Raw genomic sequence first — 25,084 nt, 5'->3', positions numbered from 1 at the left:
TAGGGTTGTCGAAATCCAGAACAGTCTCCCCGAATATGTTATTACATCGCCAACGATTAAGGACTTTGAAATTAATCTTGACACTCATTGGAAAAACCTTGAACTGAAATACAATCATTTGGCCAGCCATAATGAAATCTAAGGAAATGAGATATATGAATAATATTTTCTAAATACTTTGAAAATATATTTAGATATGGATATAGAGGCAGAGTGTTTGCCTGCATCCATTATTTATCCTATTGTATCACATTTAGGTTGAATGCTCTGAAGTGGAAATACTCGCGGGTGGAATTGTGCGAATTGTAATATTTAAACTGATCGCAGCGTGGAAGCACTACTATGGCAGGTCTATAGGAAATACGACCTGATGTCACATTCTCTGGCTGAATGCTGTAAACGTGGAAATTATCGCAGGTGGAAATGTTTGAATTGGCATTTGCAATGGTTCTAAAATCTGTTTATTTCATAGATCTCTATTAATCTGTGAATAATTTACTCAACATGAGAAACGGGAGAATTTCCACACATGGAAATTTACATTTTTTACAGTAGTACAGATTTTAATGATGGATGTTTTAAGTTTATTTAACTCATTCAACCCAGAAATTTTATAATGAACTATTCCAACCTTTGATTTGGAAGAGTTCAAATGTGTCTACAGGGGTGAATGAGTTAAAGATTTAAGAAAATTTACTGCCTCGATGTATCCTTAAACACATTTTTTTTTAGGTCATTCACTCCAACTACTCAAAATATGGGAGATTCAAAAGATCAGCTAAGATGAAGATCAAATCTTACGTCTGTGATCTCATTTCCAAACTTGTCCTTGATAGTGACGATGATCGGCGCCTCAAGTGTCTCCCCAATGCGAATTTTACTGGAACCACCACATTTACACTTGATTTGGTTAGGGTCCGTGGGTGTGGGCCTATAACAAACAAAATCAAAATTATAGTGAGTTAGGATATTTCTTAACATTTTTCTTCAGGTTTGGTAAGTATGGATTATGAAAAGTTCTTGTTCCACAACCAATAAGTGTTTCTATGTGACGTTTCAATGACTAGTACAGTATGCACTCGGTCACCTTCATCAGAAAAATGACCAGTGAAGCTCATTCACACAAATGCAGTTTACGTATCGTACTAGTCATTGAAACGTCACATAGAAACTCTTATTGGTTGTGTAACAAGAACTTTTCATAATTAGTAAATAAGGATAACATAGCTTTATAAAAGATAGCTTTTTGCATAGATCTGGTCAATGGGTCTGGGCCTGTAACATATTTAAATAGCTCTCTGCAGTTGTGACTGATTAACACATCTTTTCATCGCTGCAAAAAATGCTTACTGTAAATTTGTTAGGTAAATATTGTCATGTCAAAAAGGGGGTGCACACTATACGCAGGAACAAGTCATTCTTGGGTTATCATTCCTCGAGTTTCTGGTCCGCCATATACGATTACCTCCCTTCAAATAGTTTTATTTTGAGTCGTCGGTCATATATGATAAGATCGAAGATTGTTTTTTTTTGTTTTTTATTCAAATCTGACCCCAAAAACGTACATGCGCACTATACCTGAGTGCGCACTATACCCGCAAATTTACTGTACTGGTAATGCATTTGGCAAACATACCTAAAACTTTTTCTATCCAATATTGAAATTGAAATAACATTAAACATTAACAATACAAAAATGTACCAGACATAAATATATTAAATGCTGGGTCTATTTTAGGACAGTGGCACTAACCCATGACTTAAAATGAAGTCTATATTGTATGTCTCCTATACTATGAAAGATTAGCATAGGACATGCACCTTAACAATTTGGTAATATATACAGTATGCTGGGGTGGTCGGGTGGGGCAGTGAATAGCAAAACACTTGCCTTTCACCAGGGCGGCCGGGGTTCGATTCCCCGATTGCACAGGCACCTTAACAATTTTGCAATAGATACTGTATGCCAAAAACAGTTACACTGCACTAGCTATACAGCTGTTTCGTCATTCGGAGATTCTTTGGGCCAAAGAGGTGGAAATCCTACTTGGTCTAAACTACAGCTGACACATAAGGGGACATTTATAAAACCCTTTAATTATATGAATTTTAGAAATTAGAGGAGTACAGGTAAATTTTTAATCAATGATAAGTGTGTACATTTTGAACCCTGCCACTACTCAAAAGAAATAGCTGACTATGGAGGCTACTAACGGCAAACCTTGGGATGAAGAAATCCCCCAGGAGAGCTTACAATCACCTATATAATCTGGTAATAGACACAGTTTGTCAAGATGATTTACACGGCACCACAGAGCTGTTTGACCTTACTTACGTGACCGTAAAGGAGAAGTCTATATTGGACGAGTCCTGTACCGTGACTTGACAGTATTTGGTGTCCTGTAGGGTTGCGGGTACTTTGATGTCCGGTAGATGTCCCTCCACAACAGTGTCCCTCGGAATCTTCTGAACCCAGTTAACCTGAGGAGACAATTACATCAGCCAATGATTTTTATCACATACTGTAAAACATTAGTATATTGTTCCTAGTATCATTTTCCAACACGTGGACTGCCAAGATATTTCAATCCCTTTTTCTTAAGAATTCCTTTATGTTTCCATAAATTTATTGTTAAACCCGTCTTATAACACCAAAATTTCTTCTGACATATGTTGACAGTATAACGAGGATGTACTGCACATCAAAAGAGTTGTATACAGTATACCAGAGAATGTCAGCTATATTTCATCATCATCTTAGGTAATGACAATTACTTTACACAGTACACTTATTGAAAAGGCGGCAGTAACTCTTGGTGAATAACTTAGAAGGAAATTCAGTAGTACAGAAATTTACTATTTCACTTCAAAAAATTAATATATCGTTAAATCTGAAAGCCTAGATCCTATCTCACTTCGAAAAATAAATTACCACTATGTTTAAATATTAAAATCAAAACACATACTTTTATTTTTGAAGCTAATTTTTCATCTAGTTCCAATTTTCTTCCAGCTTCATCTGACAGCGAGAAACCTGCAAGGTTGAAATACACAAATAAATATCAATTAAGTTTTGAATTAAATTTTACATGACTGAACTATTCTTAGATGCACATTACAATTGAAATTGAGTCAAACACAAAGCTCATTTTCCCAAATATAAAAACTTTGTAACTTTACTGATGATGGTGGGCTAAAACCTTGGTTCAGTCAAAAATGCTGATGACTTACAAATCGTATGGTCTGGTTGAGTTTTATCTTAGACTGCAGATGTGCTGTTTATATAAAGATATCGAAACGCTGAAGTTATGTGACGTTGTGTTTATATCTTACTGATGTTGCTGATGTGGTCGCCAGCTCGGCCAGTTATCGAACCCCCAGACTTCAGCGTAGTTGTCTTGCCATCCTCATTCTTGATCTGTACCTGGATGTTTGCAACACGGTTGCTAGGTAACACTTTTATAGTTCTCTCCATTATGCCAACCTCCTTGTGATTCTGTTAACACAGAGAAAATTTGCATTTTCAAAGCTGCACCAGTCCTTTGTTTTCTTGATAAAGAGATGCAATTTGGCTGTTCTGACGAATATAGTCATGAGTGTTTTTACTTTTTTTATAAACGTTAACTTTTTAATGAATTTAATGAAATAAAGGACAATATTGATCAGTTTTCATTCATCACCACTCATCATTTGAGGAAAATTGATTTTTTATCCTGTCATAAAAATAGGCTGTTTAAGTCTTTTTTAGCAATATTACTCAGTTATAGTATGTAACAATGACTATGATTTAGCTATTCTAAGATTCAGATACGGCTTGAAAATATCCAGATATTTCTTTTTAATTGTAATGCAGGCTACCTGAGATACCAATATCATGTTATTAAAGTCACCTTCACATTTTGAAGGGCTGCTGTATTGAAACAAATGTGCAGAGTAGAAGAGTATATGAGTTCAGTAAAAGCCCACAATATGTGAATGTTTTCCTATGTACAACAGAAATATCCATTTGGAGCTCTATCAAGGCTGTGATTTTCTGACTTACCTGGAGCTCTATCAAGGCTGTGATTTTCTGGAAGTCCTTAATCTGTTTCAGGTTGATGGGATCACCAGTCAGGGTACCAGTGCCACTCCCAGAGCAGTCTAATGCATAGGTAGGCAAGCCCGACACACCAGCAAACTGTCATCAGAAAGTGGAATTAGCATCAGCCCCACTGAAGCTTGAAATCTATGCTCGATTTGGTTTGTTTTTATTCTACGTCCTATTAACAGCTCTGCTTATTGAAAGACATGCAAGATTAGAAATACCATCAACCTTCGGCCAGTATCAGACTACTGCCCCATGTAGGCCTCGAACCTGCAACCCAGTGGAGGGCTAGTGATCGTTGACAGTCAAGACACCTTAACCACTCGGCCACTGCGACCACCTATGTGCTATGTCTGAGAATAACCATTATGTTGATAGCCTCCATATAAAGTTGACATTTATCAGAAATTTAGAATTTGTAGTCTAGATCCACCGATACACAGTATAGCGTAAACCTTTGTCGTAATTTTCCCATTGTTTGAAGCTACTTAGATTTTTTCATGATACAAACTTTTGTATTCATCTGATGTAAAATAATTTAAATAAAGTTTTTAAACTATATCTCTGGTACATAACAGGGGTGTACCTTTTTTTCAAAACACTTGCCCTGGGTCCCACAACAAGGTTCCACAAAAACCACAAATGTTAATTAATGATGAACATTTCTTGTTATTTACTTACCTTACATGTGACAACTAATTTGGCGTCACTCGTTGGGTTGCCGGCCTGATCTCGTACTTCCACATTGTAAGCCACCGCCTTGCCATTCTCTATTTCTAGCTCCTCGTCACAATCCACAAACAGACTGTGGGGCGGACCTGACAAAGAGGTTGTAATACTTTAATTTACACAAGTCTACATAACACAGCAGAACTCATTAAAACTGGTTTAATTCAGCAACCTTTCATGATCCTCTTAAACTGTGAATTGACGTGAAGTTGAATTTATTTTATTTACATGAACAACTTAAGGATGTATGCTACCTTACACATTATATCTGAGATTTGTGTTTGAGCTATCCTCCTTGGAAGAGATAGGCTACCTTTTACATTATACAAGAGCTAACATTTATAAAACAGTAATCCCCCTTAAGAATATAAGTTACCTTACACACATACCACTGATTTGTGTAACAATTTGCTCCCTTAAAGGACAAGGTATACATATATACCTGTGAATTGTGAAAGGATTATTTCCCATGAGGATACATACCAGTGATCTGTGTAAGGGCTATCTACCTTAGAATACCTACAATTATCATAATGTAATCAAATAGAATAAGCAAAGTATTATCAATGCCGTCTTGTGATCTATTTTTTTATTTTTTTCCAAATGAGAAGGTTGTTTTAAAACAGCTAGAAGCTCTTTTTCCTAAACATTTTCTTCAGGTTGGTAAGTATGGATTATGAGAAGTTCTTTTTACACAACCAATAAAATTTTCTATGTGACGAAAGTTTCGATGACTAGTACGATATGTAGACTGTCACCTTCATCAGACAAATGACCGATGAATCGTATGCACACAAAGGTGTAAAATGTGTACAAGTTGTCCATAAAATCTATGTCGATTTTGGCTACGCTGGAAACGTATGTACAATAGTTGTTATATATGTACCGAAATGACTCAATTCAGTTAGAAGCTCATTTGTACGTAAATTCCTTCATGACAGGCAGCAATCAGCATACCGTGCATTTTATTGTACAGAAACTGTCCAACAGCTCAGGACAACAACTGTCACAAATGAGGAATCAATAAAATGTGACACTTTTTTGAACAATACAGTAGTATATATATATTCAGTTATTCAAAATTTTCAATAACAAACAATGCCATTGTTGTAGGTTTAACTGGTGGGAGTCTGATCTTCAGTGATAAACAAACTAGGTCTTAGATTTACCTGGTAAAAGTCTGATCTTGAGAGTCTGACTGTCTTGTTCCAGTCCTGGTACTTTTATGGTCATGATGAAACTCTGAAGTGAAGTCAATATGAAATTGTTAAGTGTCCAATATCTTGAAACATGTTGGTGAATACAATATATAGTATTGAAGTTTTCACGCAACAAATATTATCTTTAACGCTGAATATTTTGGTGACTAGTACAATGTGTACCGTCAATTTCATAACATAATCAATCTATCCTGCATCGCAACTATACCTGGGTAGAGCCACAGGTGCTGGACACAATAATATGATGCATATATACTGTGAAATCACATTATTTTTGTGGGATTTTAAGTTTTGTTGATTTCATTGGTAATCTTCATCCACAAATTCATAGGTCCACAAAGAAATTACAGGTCTGACATGAATGTCTTGGCTATTTGAATGGGTACCAGTAATCCACAAAGTCATGTACCCAACCCACACTGACAAAAATATTTTTTTCCGAGAAACCACGAAAATTTGGGCCCCACAAATATATCTTATTTCACAGTAATAGTATGCAGTATCTACAGTATATTATTTTGTAATAGTGCACCCAGCACCTGTGGGTAGAACAAGAGTATGAGATGATGTGTTTCTGCACACACTTAGCGTAAGGACTTATTAAAGATGGCCTAACCTAAATGAATACACACATTTGAAGGTTTAAATTTGATAATGTGTTCCTTAAAAACAATATTTTCTCAGAGAAATTACGGCAAATTAGAAACACTACAGCCTGGAAAATATTTCTTTACTTCGTAAACTTGAGAGAATTTTCATGCACATAGAAAGAAAGGGACAAAAAAAACAGTTTTTAGGATTAACAAGAAATATAGGAGATTAACTTTGATGAAAAGATTAATATTTCCTATTTGCCCAAAATTACATTTTTTTCGGGAGGAGCCCTAACTATGTTTAATAGCTGGGATTCTTCAAACGATGCTGTTACTACTCAATTTACATTCATAAAGCTCACTCTCGTCAAAGAGTTACACAGGGTAAGTCAATAAGCAGTAGTATACATGTGTGTGAAAGCCATGCGTGAAATGGTCAGTTAGGTCGTGACGTTGTTTACATAAAGCGTCCAGGTGTGACATTAAGTGAAATTAAGCGAAATTGACATGATGTTAGGTGAAATGTATTGTGTTACCAACTCACTGGTATATGATCTGTCCAAAACTATAATTATCAACAAAACGATTAAAACACTGATTGATAAGCAAGAGCCCCACCATATACCTGACTGTATTCCCCATGGTCTATTTTTGGTAACAGTGACCTTGACCTTAGATACTTTCACACCCCTATTGCACATCTATATATTTTAGTTTACCACCATTTCAAATTTCAAAAATAAACCTGCATCTCGTGGCCTAAATAAAATCACCTATGCATTACCGTCTATGAGAAATGGACCTTTAACCATAATTCATCAATAAGATAAATGTTTCTACCTTTCCAGCACTGCCTGCCACAGTTCCTTTGGCCACGATCCCCTTGATGATCAGGTTAAAACCTTTCACCTGTGTTGACTCGTAGTTTAGCTCCAGCCCACTGTTTAGATAAGATACAATGCCACTGTTTAGATAAGATACAATGCTAATAAGTGTGCTCCACACAAGCTTAATTTCACATTTTAACTATTTTCTATAAGTACTAACAGTGACTTTTATCTTTTTGCCCTGAAATATGAAGTAATTTTGACATTTGCATAAAATATGATAAAATTCTGTTCAGAAATGAAGTCAGTGGACCAATGACAACAAATCTGTTGACAAAACAACAATGGTTACACAATAAATAGCTAAAGTAACTTTGGTGCTGTATTATGGACTCCTTGGTTTCTGTGAAACCTTGCGGACATATAAACTAGCACAGTACCTGGCCTCCAGTTGCGGGGTAAACTTGATGGAAGGTTTGCTGTGGTTGTTGAACTCGTCCTGAAACTCCAGGGGAATCTGGAATGGAATTCCAACTCTGAACGGACCGTCTAACATCCCCACTGTGAACTTCTCCGGCTCCGCCTCTGTGTGTTGAGATCAGAGAAGTTAGTAACAGGATTATTTTAGAATCACATTTCCTTTCCTACAAATATTTCATATTTATATAACATCAAAATAGGTTATAGGAGTAGTAATGAAATTATGTTTCAGGTTGCTAATGCTTAATGGATTCACCCCTGAAGACACTTTTGAACTCTTCCAATTCAAAGGATGGAATAGTTTATGATGAAACTTCAGGGGTGAATGTGTTAATTGAAGAAGGCAAAAAGGCATAAGATAAACTGCACAAAAATTCCTGGTTTAAAGTATTCAAAAACAAAGAAAATCACATAAAATCCAAGTGTGCTTCTTTTATATCATTTTTAAAATGTTGCAGAAATTCACTTTCTTAATTCACAAAGTAGAATTTAAAAGAATTCCTTAAAATGTGTGACTAAACATACAGCGCCAGACATACAACCTGACTGAAAATATTTCCGTCTTCTTTTGTTTCATTACATAAAAGGAACAGTGTCCCTGTATTAGAATACAAAGAATACAGAGATATCTTTGATGAGGTATGTTGTAAGAGAAATGATAAACTGTATACTGGGAAATTTTCACCCCAGTTTATCTTTCGCCTTTTTTTTTACCTCTGTCGAGAGGGCAAATTTATCAGATTTATCAATCTTTGATCTTGAATATAATCTAAGGATGTTTAACTTCACACTATTGGGGCATGACAGTCAAAAAGACACGTTACACTCATATGCTTCAGTGACCTCAAAGTGACATGGAACTTTCCAGTCACCTTGATCTTACCAGTAATATTCAAACACTTTTATTTATATAAACTTTATTTATTTTAAAACAATTCTGAAAAAAATGTTATTTCAACTTATATCAATCACTCTTATTGGCCAAGATATTAACGTACACTTCATGTGGTAGGAAACTGGAGTACCTGGAGAAAACCCATGTGGTCGGGCAGGTGAACCCTATACCTTTTTACATGTGAGCGGGGAATTGAACCCTGGTTGCCTTTGTGAAAATTAAGTGTGTTATCCATTGCGCCACCCGGCCACCCCAAAACACTTTCAAACACTTAAGTGATATTGACAATCAAACGTCTGAGTGATCTTACCAGTGACATGAAACTTGATCTTGTGTGAGGGTAGTGGCTTGCCAGCGTAGGTGTTTGCTCCACTCTCATTCAGTACCACTTGTAATGATAAAGTATGGGCTCCCAGATTCTTTATGTTCTCTGCAATAAAATGTTAACAATTTCAAAAATTCAGTCGAAATAAATGGTGAAAAAGTCTGGCTTAGTAACTGTTCAAATCTACTTGCCGAAGAAACAATGTGATTAAAGCTGGGATATCCAAAAAAAAGAAAGTTGTCAGTTTAAGACATCTAGATCCGATACTAAAATGACATTTGAGTTACTTGTTAGTGTTTTTAACAGATCTTCTAATAGCTCTGGCTGGAGAAGTGTTCTCCGTATCAAATCATTAGTATGTAGATGTAAGGGTCCACCAGGTCTGAGATTAATAGAATCTTCCCCTACATTGAGGGTGAGACACCCTCAAGGTAGGGAGGGTTTGATTGTTTTTCTCACGTCCTATTATTTCAGTCACAACTCCACCGACAGTAGTCTGTTTGTAAACAAAAACACTTGTGGGGTATAAATGCCGTCATTCGCTTTGGATGACGTCATACTGGTGAGACACATCTTAATGACGTCACAATTGAACACGTGCTAATCGGCACGAGGCTATCTCCCCCCTAGTGGGTGACAAGGCGTGAAGCTGATCTTTACCGGCTGAAACGGAAGACACACCTGTTAGTGGTGGGAGAATGAGTTATCTGATGCCGAGGTACATACCCATCTTCCTGAACCAGTACGGCCAGTTCTTGCCGTGTTGACTGATGTGGGATACCATGATTTCATCGCCACTGCCAGCTGTTAAACACAAAAGATTGTGACAATTTTACATAGAAAACATCGCCACTGCTAGCTGTTAAACACAAAAGATTGTGACAATTTTACATAGAAAACATCGCCACTGCTAGCTGTTAAACACAAAAGATTGTGGTCATTTAAGGACGGCCTCCCCTGTGTGCAAGATGCATGTGTGTGTATGCGTGTAGTGTATACTTATGCGTGTGTATTTTGGGAGGCTGCAATATATTCGTGTTTGTCTCCTTGTGATAGCGCAGAACTGATGCCGACTTTATAGTGCTACCTCACTGAAACATACAGATGAAGACACCCAGCAGGACACCCCACCCGGTCACATTACACTGACAACGGGCAAACCAGTCGTCCCACTCCTAAATGTATTTTTTTTTAACTTCATTTGCATTTCTTATTAAAGTGTTTTGTGGTATACGTAGATGCTACACTTACAATGCCACACAACCTTGAGTTCGACCAGGAGCTTCTTGGACACAGCAGCTGTCCCAGGCAGCTTGCTGATCAGTTCGCCTTTCTTGTTAGCTATCTGGACTTTGATGTCACCTGAAAATAATATATTTTACCATTAAAACAAGGTACTGCTGGTAAATCCTAGGTGTCAACCTCTGAAACCTCCAATGAGGGAGATCTCTGTCATTCCACATTTCCAATGAGGGAGAAAGTGTGTGAAATGTACTGAAATCTTTTCCTTCTTTTGTATCAAAATAACTCCAAAAAGCATTCATTTGATTCAGACACACCTGTTATGAGCATTACACACACCCTGCAGTAACTTAAGAGTGCAGTTAACCACAGGATGTATAGATTATGAGTTTGTGTGAGTTTGGACTTGAATGAGGGAGTTTCGAGGGAGATTGGTATATTTTGGTCAAAAATTTAAGTAGATTGAATCAGGGGATTAGGTGTGATTTTCACGCCTTATTAACAACCCATAGTCATTTAAACATGTAGCAGGTTTTGGTGGTGGAGGAAACAAGAGTACCAGGAGAAAAACCACCAACCTGTGGCCAGTACCTGGAGACTGCCTTACCTAGGCCTCGAACAAACAGCATTGCAACAATTGACATGGAAATATGCACTGCCAGACCAAGTTTCGAACCCCATACCCGTTGAACTCGAGACGGACACTCTTCCAATTGAGTTATTTAGTTGCCAGTTGGACCCAGTCCAGTTCCTCTAGAGTTGAAAAACTTGTCTGACAACTTACCCACTGTTTTCCCTGCCGGCCTTTTCTCATTCTGCTTCACTTCGTATCCCTCTGGCCAGTTTACAATCAGAGTAGACGGTAATCTACAATGATGGGCCAAAATAACTCCATATAATCAGTACAAAAATCACTTAAAAACACTAAAAAGACCTTGTATTTAAAAATTAAGGAATTGGACTGAAGCAGGTTTAACAATATTAGAAAAATCCAATCAATGTATAATGACAATAGACTGTATAACGGTAAATTTTCGCTGCAACTTTTTTTTGTCTTTGTCGCCCTACATAATGAGGAATGTGAAATGCGCAGATGATAAATTCGTGCAGGAACTAATTCTATATATGAATGTTTGACAGACCCACCGTATTCAATAAGGAATAGTGTCAGTGCTACTATTGCAAATAAATCTGGTGGATGTTTACTGGTTAGTGATGGTACCGTTTTATTATTAAATTGCATCTGGTGACACTATGTATTCTACAGCGTTTCATTATTTGATTGCATTTGGTGGTATAAATGTGAATAGAAGTTCCAGTAACTAGAAGTGTAGGAGATAGAGCCTGAACAAACTTTTTCTTTGATGCAAGTCAAAGGTCAAAATGTAGGTCAGAGTGACCTACTTTTAATACACGACACACTGCCTCACCAAGGTGAACCCGTACACCAAGTATGAAGTTCCAGTGACAAGTAGTGTAGGAGATTGAACCTGGACAAACTTTTTCTTTGATGTAGGTCAAAGGTCAAAATGTAGGTCAGAGTGACCTACATTTGATATACGACACACCGCCTCACCAAGGTGAACCCATACCTCAAGTATGAAGTTCCAGTGACAAGTAGTGTAGGAGATAGAGCCCCGACAAGATAGCAGAAGGACGGATGGACACGGCGCAATACTATAGTTTCCCCCCNTATACATATTAACTGATTGAGAACGGGCAAAAATACGGGGCTAATAAGGATTTTATTGGAAGGCTTCCAAATACACCATAGTTTTAGGATAATCAATGAAACTGTTTTAAAGTGTGGACGGACACCAGAATTACTATAGAGCACCTGCATCTTTGATGCAAGGACTTAATGTAGATAATGCATAGTGGTTGATGGGAGAAACAGTGACCTACTTTGCCTCCTCCTCGTCAATGTGCCTGCGGACAGACTGCGAGGAACAGGTGCGATCAAGCTTGGACAGGGGCACAATTTTCTCCTCGTCGTACATAGACTTCGGCTCCTGACTGACCTCAATGTCACCACCTGTCGCGTATTCGTCGCCTTCATTCTCGCCGTACAGCAGGAAACGTTTGATGGTACCTAGCAACATCGGCACAGTTCGTTGTATCCTCACCTAAAACACAGCAGATCTCACTGTAACTTGTAACTTAAAAGGATTATTTTAACATGCCTAGAAATTCTACGGTCAAAAATTTCATTCCCAGATCATTGTTTTTTTTCTCCATTTGGGATGGGGCCTTTTTGTCTCATTTTGGAATGAAAATAACGACCAATTGGGAAGGAAATGTTCAGGGTTAAAACTGCAAATTTTGGGAATTGGACATAAATACGAAATAGTTTCAGTCTTTCAATCTTTCCGGTTGACACAACTTTTAGATCTGTATGCGCACACCTTGTGGATAATAACAGTTGATTTGCTAGTTTGATCCTGTGATGTTCGTCAAAAAGAATTGCACACCAGCATAGCCGTAAAATTGAGTGGCTTTGAAGTCGAAGGTCACTCCTCTGTAATCATTAAAGGACAGGTATCAGCGCAACAATTGGTCATGTTTTATGCCTGAAACCAATCAATTAGCTTAATGTTCCTTCGATTTGTCGTGACATATTTCAGAGGTGCAGAGAATACCAGTAAGCATATCCTCTGGAATTTCAGGATGATGTGCCCCAGAATGCAATATCAAACATGGCTGAAGCTTGACCCTTACCAGTTGACCTTTTTTGAAGGCCTTGCCATCCCAGTCCACTTGTTCGTACACTGACCAGGGATATTGTTTGTGTTTGGGCAAGTCATGGCGGGTCACAACACCTTTGAAATGTGAGAAGCGGATCTGTTTGTCACTCTGATCGTGGCATTCCTTAATCCAAGTCAGAAACTCACGATCTATTGCCGTTCTCTTCTCCTGAAAAGATGAATAAATAAATAGAAGAATGAGAATTTGTACTCTTATTCATAATGCTTTGTACTACAAGGTTTCCGTAACATCTGTACATGTACTCTGGAAACTCTGGTACTATATAGGAATACATGGATCACAGGGAACACTTTAATTAATATAGGGTTGATGTCAAAGCTAACTCAACATTTGATTTGTATAATGGGCCAAAACTTGATATTTTTGTTTAGACAATGCAGTTCACAAAAAGGTGCCTTCCTGCCCCCCATCTCCATCATTAACTGATCAAACACATGTGTAATGGGATTGAAAAATAAATGATGGGTATTAGCGATTACAAAAAGGGCCTTCCTCACCCAATGTATTTATTTCTGTAACAGCCCTCGGTAAGGAATTACCTATTTATACAGCAATATGCCTGATAATAAGCCCCTCCATGTCAAATAGTTGAGTAGAAATATTAACCGAAGCTATTTCATCGTCCTGCTATAAGCCCACCCACTACTTTGAGTTGATGTACTGGCCCCCCTGGGCTTATTGCAGGATACATATGCTGCGTGATTTTCATATTTAATCGTAGTTGATATTTTAAAGCTAGTAATGAATATGACGTAGATAGAATCATAATAGTCTTGTGGAGTACCATTCAAATATAGTTAGTGTTTCACCCTGACTGCCATGAAAAATTACCCTGGATATCAAATTTTTGTCTGTCTCTCCTTACCTGTCCATTGACAAGATGTGAATACACCGTGTTCTTCTCTCGTAACCTCATTTCCAAATCGATGAAAGTGAGCTTGTTTGTGCTCACCTGGAAATGGTCATTTGTAAACAACACACCTGAAATTCTGAAAAATATAGACAGAAATCAGTACTGTAACTGGTAATTTTCGCTACATTTCCAAGTCAATGAAAGTGAGCTTGTTTGTGCTCACCTGGAAATAGTCATTTGTATACAACACACCTGAAATTTAGAAAAATATAGACAGAAATCGGTACTGTATACCGAGTTTCGCTTCAGTTTAATTTTTCGCCATTTTCGTCCTGAGTGTTGAGGGCAAATTTATCTTAACAGCGAACATAAGTAAACAGCAAAATATACATAAATAAATAAATAAATATACATCATTTGATATGGCGCCCTATCTAGCCAACATAAGCCACTCTAAAGCGCTTAACAGTACATAGATATACAATTGTATACAGTCAATACAATTAGCATATATATTCATCAATACAATAATGAGGAATTCGCAGGAGCTGCCTTATCAGGCGCTAACTACTAGTCCTATGCCACCTGGCTAATATCTCCCTATGTGTGTATGCCTGTGTGTGTGCTGGAGATGTATTATGTTCTGTTTGTAGTGGGACCGTGATTCCAACGATATCATTTATAGTGCCATCTCACTTGAATGCTACAACACAGATACCGCAACACCTACCCCAGACCATTTTATACACCACATGGGTTGTTGGAGTTGTGTGGCAGGAGAAAAACACTTTCTCTGAATATTCCATGTGTACATCGACTTCGGGGATCGAACCACGGCTGCCTGCTTGTAAGGCTTGAGTGTTAACCACTCGACCAATCCGCCCATAGTACATAGTAATTAAATATGAAAGGCGAAAATTATACTGGGTAAAAATTGATTTCATGGGAGAAAGGCGAATGTTTGACTGGGCGAAAGTTTTCCTGTATACCGTACATCCTCCAGGTCACTGGTAAATAGACCAGGCTGTCAGTAGACCCTTTGGAGTATCTTTTTGACTCCCAAAAAAGAGATTTGCCTCTTGCATTTGTCTTTTTGACATTTGCTTTCAGCCTTCAAATCTCAGAAAAAAAGGGTTTTGATTTCTGAAATTGCTTTTGAGATTAGTCACCTCATACACAAGTGCAATGGGATACAACAGGGGCATGTTCATTTATGCGGAACAACCTGTTTGTCTGTTTTTTAAAGTAACATTTTCGGGTATAAACCCTGGCGGACCTGCAAATGTTTATGCAGGCCTTGCAAGGCTTTGTCAAGGCTCGTCTGAAAGCATCGTTAGAACACTAGGTCCTACCTTATTTCATAAACGTAAAACTGTGGTCCGACCGGTTCAACCATTTGGATCGCAATAAACGAAAGCGGCCCATCAGGCCTCTTCTTTCCTGAACCTGCACGGTTTTTGACATCAAACTGGTTCAATCTTACCAGTGTATTTGAGAACAATAGCCAAGTGTGGGGGTCATTTAAAAAGATATTGTGTCTCACCTGTTGTAACATTCCAATGGTAAAGTCCTACTCTTCTTCGGCTCGGCACACCAGTCAAAACTTGAAATAAATTCAACACCAACATAACATATTTGTAAATTTTAAATGATTTTCTAGACAGCATCTTATCAAATTTCTAAAATCAGCAGAAATGTGATGCATTTATAACCATTACATGATAATGAAAGAAAGAAACTGTTCAAAAGTTTACATCGCGTAACACATCAGCTGCCATCCTACAAGAGACCAGTTGTGGTTCTCAGAATCCTGTTTTTATAGCTTGTTTTTTTTTTGCGTACAGTATAGTTATTGTCTAGTCTCTAGGGAACTAGTTTTCTCACAGTATAAATGTTATGGCTCTCGAGGTCCCATTTTGTAAAAAATGTAGAAACAGTTAATTGTCCAAATTTTAATAGTTACAGACATGTAGTATGACCTAGTTTTGCTTATCCCAAATCTATCTACCTCATACTCGTATTTGTATATTTAACTAGAAACAGTTAATTGTCCAAATTTTAATAGATACAGACATGTAGTATGACCTAGTTTTGCTTATCCCAAATCTATCTACCTCATACTGGTATTTGTATATCTAACTACTTTAAAAAATAATTCCAGATAATGAAGGTTTCTCTGATCCATACTTCTCTACAAAAGTGTAGGGGATGAGTCTGCCGTTCCAGTAACACTCAAACACGGGGCGTCTCCCTCTAGCTGGGCGGTCGTTGATGGCATAGTCATGGTCATCAAATGCTTCAGGTTCAACTAGTAAAAGTAACAACAAGTATTTAAACAAAACTGTACAATCAGCTGTCACTGTTTAAAGGGGTTTTTCAATTACATTCTACTTTCAAATCCAAGGGATCTCATATATTACCAAGCCTGCATATATACAGGCAATATATCTCCGATCTCAAGTATTACCAAGCCTGCATATATACAGGTAATATATCTCCGATCTCATGTATACCCAAGCCTGCATATATACAGGCAACATATCTCCGATCTCATGTATTTCCAAGCCTGCATATATACAGGCAATATATCTCCAATCTCAAGTATTACCAAGCCTGCATATACACAGGCAACATATCTCCGATCTCATGTATTACCAAGCCTGCATATATACAGGCAATATATCTCCAATCTCAAGTATTACCAAGCCTGCATATATTCAGGCAATATATCTCCAATCATACATTTTAGTTTATCAAATAAGATGCATAAGCAGCAAAAAGCCGAGAACTATTCCAACTAAATACAGCAACATAATTTGGGCCCAAATTAAGTAGGGAACTGATAAAACAATTGTCACTCTCAGTCCCATTCTTTCTGCCTCCTGACCTTCTTCAAGGCGAAATTCAATGATGGACTCAAGTTACATCCATCTTGTATCTTCAGAAGTGGAGGAAATACCTTTTTGCGGTCAGAAGGCCGAAATATCGGGACCAAGAGTAACAAATGGTCCATTCACCAAAGATTTCTTACTTCTGGGATCATTGGCGTCAGAGGGATAAGTCTCTCGGTCATACAGGAAGGGGTGATACCTCAGTACCCCCTCCACGACCCCTGACCCCTCCACACTGGCCTTGAACTCAAACGTATTGGCTGCGGTGCGTAGGAACTGAGTCTGCATGTCGTCGTCCACATCCCGTAGATTCACAACGCGAGGGTGGGGATGGCCCTTTGTAAATAGCTTCACCTAGAAATGGAATTTGGTCTTATGATTTACTTATCAATACATCCTCAATGGACATTATTTTCAATTTATATAATTTATGCTGAACTGATCAGGAAATAAAGCACCTTTAAGACTCTGACCTGCCAAGTGACCCAGAATTGTGCAGCTCAACCTGCATTTGGGTGTCGTAACGCTCACATATTTACAACTAAATGATCAAAAATGTTGTTACCTTCAATGACCTGCATTTTACTTAGCAATCACCTGCAGTGAAAGTCTGGGAACTTAATTAGAGGTATCTGGACCAATATATATACATATAATTCAAAATCACAAAAAAGCTGTAAGTACTTCTTATTTTTCCAAAACCAAACAAATTAAGGTTAAAATACATGTAATTACACTGACAAAGATGTAAAAGTGTATGAAACATGAACATGAACTGAAATTGCATTTTACATGTGATCAGGCAGGTATTGGGTCACCTGCCCGACCACATCAGGCAGGTATTGGGTCATATGCCCGACCTCATCAGGCAGGTATTGGGTCACCTCCCCGACCACATCAGGCAGGTATTGGGTCACCTACCCGACCACATCAGGCAGGTATTGGGTCACCTGTCCGACCACATCAGGCAGGTATTGGGTCACCTCCCCGACCACATCAGGCAGGTATTGGGTCACCTACCCGACCACATCAGGCAGGTATTGGGTCACCTGTCCGTCCACATCAGGCAGGGATTGGGTCACCTGCCCGACCACATCAGGCAGGGATTGGGTCACCTGTCCGTCCACATCAGGCAGGGATTGGGTCACCTGCCCGTCCACATCAGGCAGGTATTGGGTCACCTGCCCGTCCACATCAGGCAGGTATTGGGTCACTCAATTCTTCATATGAGACACTTTCCAACTACAATCCTTTCTTCTGTATCTCCACACATGTGGGATACTTAATTCATTCACCCCTGAAGACACATTTGAACTCTTCCAATTCAAAGGTTGAAATAGTTCACTATGAAAGTTCAGGGGTGATAAGTTAACTGTAACATGTTTTTGTGAGACTTACCTCAATGTCGATGTTTTTGAAGGGACTGGGTATTCGTCCAGAGTTGACTTCCTCTACGTCGATATTTCCCCGTGGACCGTGAATGTAGTAATGGTATATATGGCTGTAAAAATAACATCGGGCCTTGATTTAACTCATTTATCCCTGAAGACACATTCAAACTCTTCCAATTCAAAGGTTGGAATAGTTCATTATGAATGATGAAATTTCAAGGGTGAATGAGTTAATACAACAAAGCAAGAATGTCTCCTGCCAAAAAGTTTAACATGAAGGATCCTTTAGTCTAGAATATTTTTTTGGTGAATACAGTGTTCTCTATTGAAATCAAACACCTCCAGGACCGCAGAATTTGGCAGATTTTAAGATGGTGGAGAATCTGATTGTTATGCAATGAAATAAAACATTTGAGTTTGTGCAGAAAAAAATATTTCATCTATGTAATGTGTACGGTAAATATAACGTAAAAGGTTTTAGTTTCATCATGTCGCCTTTTCTGCATTGCGGCACCAGTTTTCAAAATTTGTGACAACACGTCATTGTTGAGCCATAGTGTCGTCACGTCACATAAAGCCTAGAAATTTCTTACATCCCTTTTTAAATCCTGGACAGCTCTATCTTACACATACAGAAATGGGAGAAATCATTTATTTTCCACACCTCAATTACTTGCATAATGAAATGAAATTTTTCAAAACATTCAATAAATTCCAAATAATACTTAATCATAACTGTCAGGAAATTCTTTTCTCATTTAACTTACTTCATCAATCTACATGAATTTGTAACTATTTTCATTTCAACAAATATTATAATCAATTATTGGTTGACCAGCTGACAGGTGTATTATATACAGCAGTAGCCACAGCCAGATTTTGAAAAATTCCACAATCCCGACCTATATTTTCATAGCTAATACTGAAAATTTACACTAGTCCCGAAATTAAATCTGTTGGCCTCGGGCACTTGTATAAATTGTACACTCTGTCAGAAGAAACTCCTTACGCGAGCTGCCTTGTCCACTGTTTCATGTGTAGTTTGAGATAGGACATATGCTGTTGGTTGATGCCGTGAATCTCGACCACAGTGAAGTGTTCTCGTTCCTTCTCTTCCTCAATCACCTTCCCTAGAATCTCGTCCTCCGCAGCTATGTGAGAACTGTCTCCAGGCTGTAAGAGTATAGAAATGTGAGAACTGTCTCCAGGCTGTAAGAGCATATAATTTCTATTCACATAATAAAGAATTCTGAAGACTTATACCAAAATAATGTTTTTAAAGATTTGAATTTTTGGCTGTGTCACATGATTCATGTAAGTTACAATCAAGTTGTTCTGAGCACAGCATTAGAATAGTTTCATGAGTTCAGGCCCTGTACTTGTGTTTTTCCTGTAAGACTAGCCAACAACCTACTCCTGTATACGTATCTTTTAGTAATGGAACTCATCAACAATTCAAACATCATGTTCAAACTAGAACAGTGACAGGTCAGCAAGGGCCGCGCCATGTGACTAACCATAACCTCACATGGTATATGTTTAGTAGCAGTAATTATATACCTTGCACTGGACTTTTAAACTTTCAAACCCCCTATTGCACATCTATATATCATAATGCATCATTTTATAAAATTTCAAAAAGATTAGACTTTTGGATTCGGAGAAAGGGACTGAAACATCCCCCTATCCCCACCCCGTATCTATTTTTATTAAGCGCGACCTTGACCTTAGGAACTTTTTTGAACCCTTTTGTCACATCTTTACATCACAGTGTATCATGATGTCAATTTTTTTTTTTTATATAATCCCGGGAAACTAGAGTGTGGACTGATACATTGGTTTCTATACGGCACCTGCATCTCCGGGTTGGGGTCCTAAAAAATCCGACAAAATCACTATAATACATTACCTTCCTGTTCCGGATATAACCACTGTATATGGCCTCCTGGTTTTTCTCTTTCATCTGAAACTCTTCCTTTGATATAGTAAGTTCGTGTACATCCTTTGACTCAATGGGTTTTGTAATCATCTACAAAATGACACAAATAAAAGACTTATCAGTTCTCTTTACTTAATTGTAAGTTTATTTAAGTGTACCATGAAGTTGTACATATGTCTGCCATATGATTCATTAACATGGTTCAGCTTCAAATTTTGTTGCCAAATTCTTCCTCGCCAGTTATGTTATCCTGGTCATCTTTCCTTTTTCTTTCTATTAAGTATATCATGAAAATGGTTCCTGGCCAATTCCTTACCCTGGTTGAGAATGCAATTTCACGGCCAGATTTGCTACCCTTGTCAACCTTTCTATTTTCTTTCTAAAATCTATATAATGAAAACAGTTCCTGGCCAGTTTCCTCAACCAGGTTGAATTTAAACAGTTCAAAGCCAGATTATTAACCCTGGTTGGGTTTCCTATTTTCCTTCTATTAACATTTGAGGAAATTAGGAATTTCATCATAAGAATACAGAGGGGAAAGAGTGGACATGGTAAACCTGTACAAACTAAGAGGAATCACTTTTTCAAACCGTGTGACTGAACTCTGGAACAATCTAACACCTGAAGTTGTAAACGCTCCATTATTGAACTCTTTTAAATCAAGACTGAACTATGCATGGAAGGAACACACAGGCAAATTCAGCCCCACATGCTACAGAGCGGGATGTACAGACTGGCAGTGTGTACCAGTAACACCAGTAGATCCGTCAATAGTAGTAGTCGTAGACTAATAATATAACATTGACAACGGTGAGTTAATGGTGAGATATTTATATCATGAAAACAGTTTCCGGTGAGAATCCTTACCCTGGTTGAGTTTCCTATGAAGAAGATGGCCTGCTTTCCTCCAACACCAAAGTAGGAGATATCGCTGTTGAGGGAGAGTGGGGTGTATGCTGAACTCTGAGCCTGTTTTTTATCATCATCCTCTTCACCGACACTTCTGCAATAGTCCAAGGATTCATTTTAATAAACAAGAGCCCCAGAGGACCTGTATCACTTACTTAGAAATGTAAGCAATCATGGCAAACTATCCTCATTTATTAATTTTGTTAATATTTCTCATTTTGGGCCAAGAAAGACAATAACGTTCCTTAATGGCATTTGATTACACGGTTCCAAGTATGCTTTGTTAATTATTTTTTATTTAAGTTATGCCAACTGGTCAGGAAAAGGAAAAAAAAATTCAAAGCCTCCTGAACCAAACATCCCCTTTTTATAAAACATTGGACACCACACTTTTTTCCCCCGGAACACTTTCAGTCAAAATTCACAAGGTTGATAAGGATTAGAAGCAGATTTTTAAAGAGAAGTTGATAAATGGACAACACACCATAGCGTACAAAATGTACATGATATTTCACGTAGACTTTGGATGAGGCGAGCTTCTGAAGATGCAACCAAACAGTTACATCTACTTCACCTATATTCTATTTATAAGTGACCCTTTATCTGAAAATGAAAGTAAAGCATATGTATGTTCCTCGGCCTGGTTTGAAGTAAATGTGGAGCTAACCAAAAAAAGTCTAACCAAAGAAATGGAAGTAAAATGTTAACACAAACAGGTGTTTATCAGGGTTTTTTTTGGAAACGGACCCTGAGATAAATTTAGAAAATGCCAACAGCATATGAATTTGGACTATTCAATTTCATTTAAGTCCATCTTTATGAGAACATAAATAATGATCTTGTCCTTCCTGCTTGTTTTGTATTCTAGATCTGAGAACTCGGTCAAGTGTGAGGAATTTATATATATTGATGCAGTTTTTTGTTTGTTTCTCCATTGGTAATTTTAAAGGGGCAAATTGGGAAAATCTACAATTTTTCAATTTGGAATGTGCCCTGATAAACCTCTGACAAATTTTCCTCAAATAATTGAATTTGAAATTTTAACACAAAGTTTTACCAAGTTTAGGATTGTATGAAATAGATTGTATGAAATAGATTGTATGAAATAGATTGTATGAAATAAAGGTCACAGTGACCTACATACATATACATTGATGGAGTGTTGAACCAAAATACAACAGCAACAAACAAAAATCTGAATTTTCTAATAACAATAAACTGAAAGTTAAATATATTCTACGGTTAAATAACAAATAAGGACAAAAACACGTTTCAGGTTTTCAACAGAAATTTGAAAGGTTAAATGTAAAAGAATTGATTCCCCCAAAATCGAGCCCATCAGAAATACTACATCTGACAAATATGAAACAGAAAAAACACACATTTTTATCATTTCTAAACTGCCAGAATGTTTATAGAAATAAAATGTATTGCACTGGGGTTAACGATATGAAAGGTTTACTCTAAATGTATGCTGTGGGATATATATCAGTGTAATCTACATGTACAAGAGCAGACTTCCAGCAATTTGTCAGTGTTCTCTGCCATTTGGGACTTGCTAGTTTTCTGTCAACAGCTACATGTATAACGAATTAGACTTTTGAAGGTTTTGGAATGTTTTAATGTATTGCTTCCTAGTTCGTATGAACCCCTCCCTTCACCCACCTCTAGGTGCATGTCCAAATGTTATAGAAAACAGTGGGTGATCGGGTGGCGCAATGGATAACGCACTCGCCTTTCACCAAGGCGACCAGGGTTCGATTCCCTGATCGGACATGAAAAGGTATGAGGTCACCTACCCAACCCTGTAGGATTTCTCTGGGTACTCCAGTTTCCTCCCACATTATGACCCTCAGCATGTGATTAATATACGTTGTATAATTGTTGTAAAATAAATAAAGCTTATATAACATAGAAAACAAGGAATTAAATTGTAGATGTATTGAAATATTTTGCAAATCAGGAGAATTTCTGCATGCATCATTAGAAAGCAGAAAAAAGAGGTTAATAATACAAAATACAATACATTTTGTACCTAAAATGTAAGTACATTTCAAGTCCTTTATCGTGTAGAATTTTTGAAAAATACACATTTAAGCCATACATCATGAAGGAAAGTTGATATTTTCCCCACATCAACTTGTTACACTATATAATCTAGAAAATCTTATGTTAACAAATCATTCTAACACCACATTCCACAAATTATCAACTGCTAAAAAGCCAGTCTTGCTTTATTTTCATCTAACATGTTCCAGAATTTAGCCGCAAAATTTAGTCACTCTTTACAGTAAACTTGGTTGACTATTGAAGATGAATTCAGATATTTATAAGAGAGTCAGAATAAGTGTTCAGTGTATTTCTTTAGTTTCATAGAGATGTTTTGCATTCCTTGGACCTGGAAATTGGTATTTGTAGTGATGAACAGTAAGGAAATTATTTCCAGTAATAGGTGATGTTGATAATGATTAATGAACAGATAAGTTGGGTCCCCTCTCTACACACATCTTCTCTGCAATATGTCATGATAGAATTGTAGGTTCATGATAAGCTTTATGATTGGTTTCAGACATACAAAATTAAATCTGACCAATTGCTAGGCTGATAACTGTTCGCTAGGCTGATAACTGTTCTTTCAAGATTAGAGATGAGTTACACACTTCTTCAAAGCCTGTCGATTTAACTAAACTTTATAATACCACGGAATTTGTTCGAATTCCATCAAAGTTGTCAGATAAGTCTTTCTGTATCATCCAATTCAATGACATATTCCAGGGATGCACAGAAGATAAACTGTATACCAAGAAATGTTTCGCCAATTCAAACTTTCGCCTTTCGTCTGTGAAATCCAAATTTGTCCAGTGTTATTCCCCCTTTACATTTAACTATGTTAACCCTTTCACCACTGTAGATCAGAGTGGACTCATACAGATAAATGTATAGCGGAGTCTACTAAAGTAAACTAGGGGTGAAAGGGTTAATATTGTTGACTTATATTCGCTGTAAGGATAATAAGGCGAAAAAATAAACTGCATGGAATTACCCAGTTTACAGTATGTAATGAAAATGGAACCCTTGGATTTCCGGGATGGTATTATTAATGCAGGACACTAATTTAGACTACAAAAGAAGTTAATAGAATAGGGTTTATTCCGTCTTTTCGTATTGCAGAGTTATCTGCTCTTGTGAGCAGGTATTGATTGTTACGTCATTTGTTTGTGAGAGTAACGTCATACATTTTTGAGAAAAACTATGTCATTTTCTCACACAAACTAATGACGTAACAATCAATACCTGCTCACAAGAGCAGATAACTCTACAATACAAAAAGACGGAATAGAATACAAGGAGCCAGTTGAACTGCCATATGATATATGGTGCATACATTAGGTACCAGTATATATTATATATGTATTGCATACTAATAATTACTCTATGTTAGAAGGTAACATTAACACTAAACTAAATAACGAGAAAACATTTTTCACCTCCAGGAGAGTCTGCAACCAATAAAAAGACAATATAGAATGCGAACAGAAAAAGTTTTATGTAAAGGCGTAAAATCAGATTTTATCATTAGATACTGTATACAGGAAAAACTTCGCCTGGTCAAACTTATCCCATCGCCGGCAAATTAGAGTCCAAATTCAAATTTTGCCCTATACATTTAGTTACTATGTATATCATGTCGTTTAATAATGATCCCCGTAATGATAAAATTCACCCTCGTTATACGAGACGAAAATAAAACCACAGCGAAAAGTTCTTGGCATACAGTATCTACAGTATTAGTTTTGCAGATTTTAAAATGTATAGGGGCTAATCCAGAAATAAATGGGGGGGGGCTTTTTTTGTGACCCCTTCACTTAATTTTATTTTTTACCTTTCTTCTTTGCCACTAGAACCTCTGGTCTAATGTGAAAAAGCGTGTTAAACCTGA

The 25,084-nt window shown here is 37.3% G+C and overlaps 1 protein-coding gene across 2 annotated transcripts in view; it reads right to left on the bottom strand.

Annotated features, from left to right (window-relative positions):
* LOC110450933 (structural maintenance of chromosomes flexible hinge domain-containing protein 1-like) overlaps positions 1–25,084 on the bottom strand; it is a 71,829-nt gene that overhangs the window by 40,338 nt on the left and 6,407 nt on the right. The window contains exons 6-29 of one of the 2 annotated variants that reach the window (XM_021498748.1): positions 24,633–24,644; positions 21,103–21,238; positions 20,206–20,325; positions 19,306–19,469; positions 18,304–18,406; positions 17,046–17,259; positions 16,202–16,322; positions 15,558–15,617; positions 14,027–14,150; positions 13,114–13,308; positions 12,301–12,521; positions 11,180–11,262; positions 10,405–10,515; positions 9,880–9,957; positions 9,139–9,258; positions 7,894–8,038; positions 7,467–7,566; positions 5,983–6,055; positions 4,766–4,902; positions 4,043–4,177; positions 3,334–3,496; positions 2,967–3,034; positions 2,336–2,481; positions 802–931 (exon numbers count right to left, since the gene is read on the bottom strand). In XM_021498748.1, coding sequence (XP_021354423.1) covers positions 802–931; positions 2,336–2,481; positions 2,967–3,034; positions 3,334–3,496; positions 4,043–4,177; positions 4,766–4,902; positions 5,983–6,055; positions 7,467–7,566; positions 7,894–8,038; positions 9,139–9,258; positions 9,880–9,957; positions 10,405–10,515; positions 11,180–11,262; positions 12,301–12,521; positions 13,114–13,308; positions 14,027–14,150; positions 15,558–15,617; positions 16,202–16,322; positions 17,046–17,259; positions 18,304–18,406; positions 19,306–19,469; positions 20,206–20,325; positions 21,103–21,238; positions 24,633–24,644 — 2,959 coding nt within the window. The remainder of the gene's footprint in view (positions 1–801; positions 932–2,335; positions 2,482–2,966; positions 3,035–3,333; positions 3,497–4,042; positions 4,178–4,765; positions 4,903–5,982; positions 6,056–7,466; positions 7,567–7,893; positions 8,039–9,138; positions 9,259–9,879; positions 9,958–10,404; positions 10,516–11,179; positions 11,263–12,300; positions 12,522–13,113; positions 13,309–14,026; positions 14,151–15,557; positions 15,618–16,201; positions 16,323–17,045; positions 17,260–18,303; positions 18,407–19,305; positions 19,470–20,205; positions 20,326–21,102; positions 21,239–24,632; positions 24,645–25,084) is intronic. The other variant, XM_021498749.1, reaches the window with a different exon arrangement.

Source organism: Mizuhopecten yessoensis, unplaced genomic scaffold (assembly GCF_002113885.1).
Source record: "Mizuhopecten yessoensis strain PY_sf001 unplaced genomic scaffold, ASM211388v2 scaffold5547, whole genome shotgun sequence".
NCBI classification, from domain to species: Eukaryota; Metazoa; Mollusca; class Bivalvia; order Pectinida; family Pectinidae; genus Mizuhopecten; species Mizuhopecten yessoensis.
This window is presented reverse-complemented; position numbering and strand designations above follow the sequence as displayed.